The sequence below is a fragment of the Sceloporus occidentalis genome, unplaced genomic scaffold (genome assembly GCF_023333645.1).
Source record: "Sceloporus occidentalis isolate IW3139 unplaced genomic scaffold, rSceOcc1.0.p SCAF_4, whole genome shotgun sequence".
In the NCBI taxonomy this organism is placed as follows: domain Eukaryota; kingdom Metazoa; phylum Chordata; class Lepidosauria; order Squamata; family Phrynosomatidae; genus Sceloporus; species Sceloporus occidentalis.
This window is the reverse complement of record NW_028316984.1, coordinates 1,129,604-1,139,614: the sequence shown is the minus strand read 5'-3', so window position 1 is coordinate 1,139,614 and position 10,011 is coordinate 1,129,604. Positions and strand designations below refer to the sequence as shown.

The 10,011-nt window shown below is 42.1% G+C and overlaps 1 protein-coding gene across 2 annotated transcripts; it reads left to right on the top strand.

The window, feature by feature from the left end:
• Positions 1–37: 37 nt before the first annotated feature.
• Positions 38–9,080, top strand: LOC149313398 (DNA ligase 4-like). Of its 2 annotated transcripts, none has more exons than XM_089519038.1 (2): positions 38–64; positions 5,388–9,080. In XM_089519038.1, the coding sequence occupies exon 2, from the start codon at positions 5,405–5,407 to the stop codon at positions 8,138–8,140; it is 2,736 nt and encodes a 911-aa protein (XP_089375164.1). In that variant the 5' UTR covers positions 38–64; positions 5,388–5,404; the 3' UTR covers positions 8,141–9,080. The 2 variants fall into 2 exon arrangements, with proteins under 2 accessions (XP_089375164.1, XP_089375163.1); XM_089519037.1 differs by lacking the exon at positions 38–64 and adding an exon at positions 75–106.
• The last annotated feature ends 931 nt before the right edge of the window (positions 9,081–10,011 follow it).

The following is a 10,011-nucleotide window of genomic DNA, read 5'->3' as shown; positions in this document are numbered from 1 at the left end:
TCTACTTGTACTCTCGGGGGGCGGGGTGAGTGAAAGAGTTCTCCGCTTTCCATCCGAGAGAACGGTGAGGAAGGGAAGGGGAGGAGAGGAGTTCCCTGTTTCCATGGTAACTCCTGAGCTCCCGGGGGGAGGGGGCGCTGCACTGCAGCAATAGTCCACTTCGTCGCGGCGTTAACTGCCCTGGCTCAAAGCTATTGAGTTTCTGGACACTGTCGTTTGTTGTGGCTCCCAGCGCTCTTTCTGACCGAGGAGGCTCCATGTGCCTCACAAAACTACACTTCCCAGCATTCCCTAGCTAGCTTTGATCCAGGGCAGTTAAAAGAGGTCTCAAACCGGGTTATTATCTGCAGTGTGGACCCAAGCGTCTTATGTTTCTTAGCACCGTTTCGAGAGTGAAAGCCCTGCAAGTGTATCCTCACAGCGGGAAAACCGCCCTTTTTTCGTCAATTTTTAATTGATTTTGCTGCCTTTCTGTACTGCTAATAAAGATCTGAGGAAGTAGACCTTAGTCTAGGAAAGCTCCTGCTGCCCCCTTCTTTCTTTCAGTGAGTCTCAAAGGGCCGAAAGAACTCTCTGCAGACTGATTCCACAGACTAATAATATCAATAATATGCATCTGAGGAAGTAGACATAGATCTAGGAGAGCTATCATGCTGCCCCTTCTTTCTCTCAGTGAGTCTCAAAGGGGCCGCAAGATCTCCCTGCAGGTTGATTCCTCAGACCAGGGGTAGGCAATCTTTTTGAGCCGGGGGCCGGGTTGCTGTCCCTCAGACAACTGGGGGTCCGAAGCCAAAAATAAATAATTAAATAATTTTAAAAAATTAAATATATAAATATCCCAGGACAAATGTAGGACAAAATTTTCAAGTGGAGGACACTTTTGGGGAAAAGATGGAGGACATGCAAAAAAATTTGCTGATTTTTAAAAAAATGTTAATATAAATGCGTGTTTCTGAGGCTTCTATAGACAATTGCCCCCCAAAGGCCCCGGCGGCAATCAGCGGCAGGACCGGGCTGGGGCTGGTCCCAAGGCCTCGCTGGGCTGCATCCAGGCCGCAGGTTGCCTACCCCTGCCTCAGACTAACATGGCTCTATCTTTGAGTTTTATAATCTGGCATTTTTGACATGAGGAAACTGCAAAGGAAGAAGAGGGGAGCAGCGGGTGATAGACAACTCAGCAGCCTGTGGTTCTTCCTGTTAATCCAGTCAGTGGTGTGTTTGGGAAGCTAGATCCGTTGTATTTATTTCCTTTGTTTATTGTACTTATACCCCACTCTTTAGAAATGCTCTCAGAGCAGCTTACGAATTTTTTTAACTAGACAGTTCCCTGCCCTGAGGCTGACAGTCTAAAAAAGACATGACCCAAAAGGAGAAGGGAAGGGGATGAAGTCCAGCAGATGCTGCCAGTGCTTCTCCCTCTCTGAGGCCAAGGTGGTGGTGGCAGCTAAAATGGAGGGAGGGCCTTTTTCCTGCACCTGGGCTAGGCATAGTAGAGCTGTAGGAGTAACTGAGTTTGTGGCCCACCTTTTGCTTTTCACTTAATTACACTGCCCTAGGAAAATGGCCAATACATGAGATCCTTTCCCTTTGTAATTGGTGTGAAGGGCAAACTGTTGTAGCTTGTTGTTTTCAGGATCTCTCAGCAAAAGAGTTTTCAGATTATTGTAGTTCTGTTATACTACGCTTCATTGTATCACAAAGATCCCTCTTTGATATGATGAAGCGTAGTGTAATAGACCTAAGATAATTTCTCTGGTACTGAGCAGAGTGTGAAATAGGCCATAATGGCTTGGATTCTGGCCAGTTAATGTGACAGTGCCTTCCAGTTGTCATCCCTCTCCAAAAATTTCAAGCATAATCTAGCCCCTGAAATCATTATCATTCTTGCCTTGACTATTTATGATGCTTCATCGGATCATAGAGTTGGAAGAGACTGCAAGGGCCATCCAGCCCAACCTCATTCTGCCATGCAGGAACTCTCAATCAAAGCATCCCCTGTGACAGAGGGCCATCCAGCCTCTGCTTAAAGGCCTCCAAAGAAGGAGACTCCACCACTTTCCGAGGAAGGAGTCTGGTCCACTGTCGAACAGCCCTTACTGTCAGAAACTGTGCTATTTTATAGGATTTTGGACGTCACCTCCCAGAATCCCAGACTATAGGCCAACATGGCTGAGGCTTCTGGGAACTGAAGTCCAAAACCTCTTAAAGGGCACAGTTTGGGGTACACTGATCTAGTGGACTTAATCCCCTTCTTCACTGCCATTCATACATCCATCTGAAGATTGAGTCTGATCGGGCCTGCCTCAAGGGATAGAGCTTTCCTTCCCTGCATCCATCAGCCACCTTTCCTTCCATCACTCTCAGCAGCTGGGACCTTGAGCAAAGGCTTCCAATCCCACCCCTTCCTTCTCTGTTAAATCCCTTGTGCCTTGTGCTATTTAGACAATATTACCAAGTACAGTCGGCTATTATATTCCTACTTTTGTCATTGTTATATTTTCTTCTTTTGATTATCGCTTACTAAATCCTTTCCTCCCATGGCTCCATGCATCTCTCCTAACCTGATCCCTATTCGACCTCTTCCTATCTCCCAGCTTCCATTCCTCTGTTCACTCTGGAACTGTCGCTCTGTTGCTCCGAAAGCGACTGCTGTCCATGATCTTTTTCTCTCTAGATCATTTAACCTTCTCGCTCTTACTGAAACCTGGCTCCCAGCCCATGATACTGCTACCTCCGCTGCCCTTTCTTTTGGCGGTCTCTCTTTCACTCACACAAGCCGCCCTGAGGGTTGAGGAGGAGGGGTCGGTATACTATTGTCCAATTCCTGCCAGTTTCAAGTTCTTTCTTTCCCCCCCAGCTATTGTTTCTCTTCAGTCGAGTCCCTTTATAGCTCCGGGTTGCTGTCATCTATCGCCCTCCTGGTTCTGCTACCCAGTTCCTATCTGACTTTGAATCTTGGCTGACGTTTTTTCTATCTGATACAGTCCCTTCTCTGATCCTAGGTGACTTTAATATTCACCTTGACAATCCCAACAGTCGTTCTTCATCTTGCCTTAGCTCCCTGTTTGCTTCTTTTGGCCTTCAGCCTCATTCTAACTCCTCAACCCATTCTTCTGGTCACTGTCTCGACCTAATTCTTGCTGCTAAGTGCGACATTTCCAACTACCTGGCATCTGATTTTCCATTGTCTGACCATCATTTAATTTCTTTTACTTATATCCCACCTCCTCGTCGTACTGTCCAGCGCCATTTCCGCAACCTTCAGTCTGTTAACTCTGACCATCTCAGTAAGACTTTGAATTCATCTCTCTCTTCTCTTGATCTTGGGGACTCTGCTGATTCAGCAATGTCTTTATTTAATTCCACTCTTTCTTCAACTCTCGATAGCTTTGCTCCTGTATCTGTACGCATGTCTTCCCCTATGACTAGGCCTCAGCCCTGGCTCACTCCCACTATCAGGTTCCTCTGGTCCTGCTCTCGAGCAGCATAGAGAGTTCATCCAGAGAGACAGGGGAAATCCAGAGAGTTTATTAGTAGAAGGTACCAGGAGGTTAGTGGTAGGGGGCAAGTCGGGAGGAACTATTTCAGATCGAATAGTAGTGACCTTAGTGATGAAGCAGTTGGCGAAGTCAGTGGGGGAAAATGATGAGAAGATGGGGAGAGGAAGGTTTTAGTAGTGTATTGAAGCAGGAGAACAAACGCTGCGGACGCCTCTCACTAGCGCAGATCAGCGATTTAAAATAGTTCTGTTTTGCCATAGACAGAGCGTGTGAAAAAGATAAAAGGATGAATTTATAATGAATGAAATCGGCCGGTTCTCTAGACTTTTTCCAAAGACGTTCGGCCAAAGACTCCCCACCTGGGCAGCAGGATAAATTAGGTCTGCTGTATCTCATCCTCTTCACCAGAGAAAAAAGGCAGGCCTGTAAGTGGGCTGTAGCAGCCTGCCTGTGAGAGGACCATCCTTATTAGCCTCTCTGCTTTATCTATCTTTCTGAATGACTCAGTGGTGGGAAAGGGTCACTGCAAGTCCAGTCTTTCCTACTGTGCCAAGAAATGGTTGCCCAATGTTCTAGGTGCTGGAGAGAGCTTCCACAGACAGCTTGCCAGCACCAAAAAGACCCTCTTTTGTACCATTTGATCACAGAATCATAGAGTTGGATTCAGCTCACTCCATTTTGTGGGATACCCAGAGTGCATTCAGCAGGTTCATGTAGGGCGGCAGTCTAAAGTTTCAGATATTTTTCTGCTTTACCAAGTGAGGGGCAGTACAGACTGACACTTTATGCCATCCTGTATGCACAGTAAGGGCTGAGCATCCACACACTTGTAGCCCTTGCCATGCTGCTTGGCCGCCATCATGGTGCATGCCTGTCCACATAGGGCATGCCATGATAGTGCATGCTGGGCACAGTGCCCAAACAGCGCTGCACAGAAGGGCTGTCATGACACTGCACCACAGGTCTTATGACGTCCCTTCCAGGACGCAAAAAATAAGCCCCTTTTCAGGCCTTTTTTTTCCTTTTTTGCTCCTTCCAGAGGCTGCAGTATGTGGTTGCCATGGCCTCCATCTGGGGCTCAAAGGGGAGGCATTGAGCCACCCGTCTGTAGAGGCCCTGAGTGACCTTCCCTCTGGCCTCCAAGGTCACCTATATCTTCATCCTGGTGTCATAGTATGTGGGCTTTCTCAAGTTCGGGAAGTCTGTGTCAAGTGAAGCTGGGCCTTTATCCATGGCAGCAGAAGTATTTCTGCAGGCAGCCCCTGAGTCAAGTTAGGTTCACCTACCCTTCATTCTTCTCCTTTGTGGAGGATGTATGGTTGGCAGTGCTGGCTTCTCAAACTGAAGATACCAATGGGAATCTTTCACCTATTCCATGCTGCTTATGTTCCCAGTAGGGAGAGGTTAGGAGCATTCATAGATGGGGGATTCCCACTAATCTGTCTGGCCAGTGGGGTTTCCCTGCACATCATCTCTTCCCATTGGGAGATGTATATTTCAGAGATGTACAGCTTGGGGAGGCCTCCTCAAAACTCTCGGTAGTCCAGAAGGGGAATCTCCCTGAGTTGAATTATACCCACTTTTACCTTAATAGCTCACTTTAATATTTGTATAGTCAGGGATGAATGCTACAGTCCTATGTGCTGACTTGGGATTCCTATCAAATACAGTGAGATTTTGTTCTATCTGCATAGGTTCGGGATGCTCATGGCTTATTGTAGTAAGGCTGAATTTTTATCAGCTACTTTGAAAGAATAATAAAAATAATATTTTAAATATGGAGCTATGCGCCTGATTCAAAGAAAAATGGAAGTAGGAAATGTTATTGCTTCAAAACAAAAGGTTAACGTGTATTTCTAATCCCTTTTAATTTTTTTTCTTTTGTAGTGAAGAAGAAAATCAATATGTCTTCTGTTCCTATTTCACATTCCCCTGCCCAGCTAACTGTGGCATCACAAGTTCCTTTTGGAGATCTCTGTTCAACATTAGAACGAATGCAGAAATGTAAATCTCGGCAAGAGAAAACAAAGTATTTCAAAGATTTTTTAGATTCCTGGAGGAAATTTCATGATGCCCTTCATAAAAATGAGAAGGATGTGATAGATTCTTTTTATCCTGCAATGAGACTTATTCTTCCCCAGTTGGAAAGGGAGCGGATGGCTTATGGAATTAAAGAAACTATGCTTGCTAAGCTCTATATTGAGCTGCTAAATTTACCCAAAGATGGAAAAGATGCTTTAAAACTTCTGAATTATCGAACACCCACTAGTTCACGAGGAGATGCTGGAGACTTTGCTATGATTGCCTATTTTGTGCTGAAGCCAAGATGCCCCAAGCAAGGCCAGCTGACCATACAACAGGTGAATGATCTTTTAGATTCTGTTTCTACCAATAATGCTGCTAAAAGAAAAGATCTGATGAAAAAGAATCTTCTTCAGTTAATAACTCAGAGCTCAGCGCTTGAACAGAAATGGTTGATCAGAATGATTGTAAAGGATTTGAAACTTGGCGTCAGCCAGCAAACTATATTTTCTATCTTCCATCCTGATGCTGCAGAATTGCACAGCGTTACCACGGATTTGGAGAAGGTCTGTAGACAGTTGCACCACCCCACAGTCAGTCTTAGTGATGTTTCTATTACATTATTTTCTGCCTTTAAACCAATGCTTGCTGCTATTGCCAACATAAAGCAGATTGAAAAACAAATGAACAACCAGAGTTTTTACATAGAAACCAAATTAGATGGTGAACGAATGCAGATGCACAAAGATGGAGATGTTTACAAATATTTTTCCCGAAACGGGTATGATTACACTCAGCAGTTTGGTGCTTCTCCCCTTGAAGGCTCATTGACTCCATTTATTCATAATGTTTTTGAAAGCAATGTTCAGAACTGCATATTAGATGGTGAAATGATGGCCTACAATCCCACAGCACAGACCTTCATGCAAAAAGGAAGCAGATTTGATATTAAAAGGATGGTAGATGATTCTGAATTACAGACATGCTTCTGTGTCTTTGATGTTCTAATGGTTAATGATCAAAAGTTGGGTCATGAGATGCTGAGCAAAAGATATGATGTATTAAATAAGATCTTTACACCAATACCAGGTCGAATACAGGTGATTTCTAAAACTCAAGCAAACACTCGGAAAGAAGTAGTAGATGCTCTAAATGAAGCAATAGATAACAGGGAAGAAGGCATTGTGGTAAAAGATCCTATGTCAGTATACAAGCCAGACAAACGTGGAGAAGGATGGCTGAAGATTAAACCAGAGTATGTCAGTGGACTGATGGATGAACTAGATCTCTTAGTTGTTGGGGGCTACTGGGGAAAAGGTCTCCGTGGTGGCATGATGTCACATTTTTTGTGTGCAGTTGCAGAGATTCCTCCGCCCGGTGAAAAACCATCTGTGTTTCTTTCCATCTGTCGTGTTGGTTCAGGGTACACCATGAAAGAGTTGTATGATCTTGGCTTGAAATTAGCCAAATACTGGAAACCATATCGTAAAAAGGATCCTCCCAGTAATATCCTATGCGGAACAGAGAAGCCTGAAGTCTATATTGAACCTTGTAATTCAGTCATTGTTCAGATTAAAGCAGCTGAGATTGTAAATAGTGATATGTACAAAACGGACTGCACCTTACGTTTTCCTCGCATTGAGAAAATCAGAGAAGATAAAGAATGGCACAAATGTATGACTCTTGACCTGCTAGAACAACTTAGAAGCAAAGCTTCCGGGAAGCTAGCAACTAAGCACCTTGATATAGGCAATAATGAGCCACAAGAAAAGAAACGCAAAACCATCCCAAAGGTTAAAAAAAAAATTGGTTTAATGGACCACTTCAAAGCCCCTGATCTTTCTAGTGTAAACAAAGTTTCCAGTATGTTTGAAGATGTTGAGTTTTGTGTTATGAGTGGGACAGAAGGCTATTCAAAATATGAGCTGGAAAGTAAAATAGCAGAATATGGCGGCAGCTTAGTACAAAATCCAGGGCCAGATACTTACTGTGTTGTTGCAGGAACAGAGAATGTTAGGGTGAAAAATATTATTTCTTCCAATAAGCACGATGTAGTGAGAGCAGAGTGGCTTTTACAGTGTTTTCAGGCCAAAAGGTTTGTGCCCTGGCAGCCTGCTTTCATGATTCACATGTCTCCAGAAACAAAGCAACACTTTGCCTGTGAGTATGATTGCTATGGTGACAGTTACACGGCTGATGTTGACATAGCCCAGTTAAAGGAGGTCTTCTCAAGAATGAATAACTTGAAGGAAGAGCTCTCTCGGGAAGTGATTGCTGACCTAGAAGCACGTTATTTATGGGACAGCTCTTGGCCGTGTTTGTTCCGGCAGTACACCATTTACCTAGACCCTTCTGATGAAGTGAACAACTCAGGTGCCAAAATCAGTCAAACTAGACTGTCAACTAGAGCATTGATCCTTCGCTTTCATGGAGCCAAAGTTCTCCCACATCTCGAGGAGGGCGTGTCTCATGTAATCAGTAAAAATGGCACTGATTTGACAAAAATAAAAGAAATCAGAAGAACTTTTGAAAGGAAATTTAAAATAGTGTCTGAACAGTGGGTAAACGATTCCATAAAGGCTGGGAGGTTGCAAGATGAAAATAATTACTTGATTTAAATTATTCTAATTAATAGGAAAAGAGGTACAGTATTGAGTTAACTTCTTGGATATTTATTCAAAATAAACCTGCTAGGCTCTCATTAATTCTTAGGGTTTTTTCTGGGTTTTTCAGGCTACGTAACCATGCTCTCATTAATTCTTCTGAGTCCTTTTAATATTTGAAGATAATTTGGGAAATCATACAGAAATACTGCTGAAAAATAGGGTGGGGGTTATTTTTAATTTTCTGTCTCTTTTATGTAGCTGTATATTTCATAGGAAATCCAGATGTTTTACTGAAACATCCATTAATAATATTCTTCTGCTACTTAGAACCCATTCTACAAATGAGTTAATATAGAATATGTGAACCAGAAGGAGCTGATTTCCCTTAAAACCAAATGAGTCTAATAGGTTCCAGAATTATGATTTAACCTGTTTGTGAATGAGGGTGTTGTTCATTTTCTAACTTTTGTATCTAATTAAATAGATGGTATCATTCATTTTAATTTTCTTTTCTCATGATGACATGATTTTTGAATAAATAAGGAAATTACCCATGTATGAAGTATCTATCCATGTTTTACCATACTTTGCTCAGGAGTTGCCAAATAATCAGAAGTGCATTCTTAGTCATACTTTAAGAAATACTGAGAACTATTGTCTTAAATCAATAGGCCAGTGTTGATTTTGTGCATATCTTTATATATACAAAATAGAACTATGAAAATAGATCTATTTCCCACTCTAATTATTTGCATTGCTGTAATAATAAAACTATGTTAACTGTATTGTAGGATAGCTCTTTGGACTTTGTATATGAATTGCATTGTATTTTAATATACTGTATTGATTTGTGTAGCCTTTGAGAGTTTATTCCCTGTAACAACAGCAGAATTCTAAACTTCAGGCTGTAGTTTTAAATGCACCAATAAAGACATTGTGGCTATTTTCACAAGATACTTCTAGGGATCTGTTCTCAATTAGTTTAAACAGATGAGAATCAGAGTTTGTGGGTGGCGCAGTGGTTAAATGCCTGTACTGCAGCCATTCACACAAAACCACAAGGTTGCGAGTTCAAGACCAGCAAAAGGGCCCAAGCTCGACTCAGGCTTGCATCCTTCCGAGGTCGCTAAAATGAGTACCCAGACTGTTGGGGGCAAATTAGCTTACTTGCTAATTAGCTTACTTGCTGTTCACCGCTATGATCTTTGGAATAGCGGTATATAAATAAAACAAATTATTATTATTATTATTATTATTATTATTCAAAATAATTGCTTTTCAACAGCATGGCACTTGTGCAGGGAGGAGATCAATTTCTTGCATTCTGTTTTCATCTGGATTTAAGTAAACATTCAGAACATAATTACCATATATACTTGACTACAAGTCGACCTCATGTATAAGTCAGGGACAGGTTTGGGGGCTAAAATTACAGGTTTTGATATGACTCATGGATAAGTCAAGGGTAAAACTTAGGGGCACATAACAAAGGATCTCTAAAGGATGAAGCAAAGGAAAACAATGCCAAAAAACTTACAGCATTCCAGTAGGCGTTAACTGTTTGTGCTCACCCTAAAGACTAGAAGGATGAGAGAGTAGAGTGCTTTCAGGACAGTTTACACTCTTGCCTTTCACCAGGAAATCATTCCTTTTATTTTAAAGAGTTAAAGTACAGTACCTACATTGACCTGTGGATAAGTGGACTCAGATTTTATTATTATTATTTTTTTAGATTTATATATGAGTATATACAGTAAACAATTACAATAATTTTTTAAAAGTTATCTCTCAGTGAAGAGAGGAACTTGCTCAGAAGGCTTTATTTTGAATGTTTTTCAAATAGCATAATTAATGTTGAAAGCCCTGCATCTTTCTAAATATTT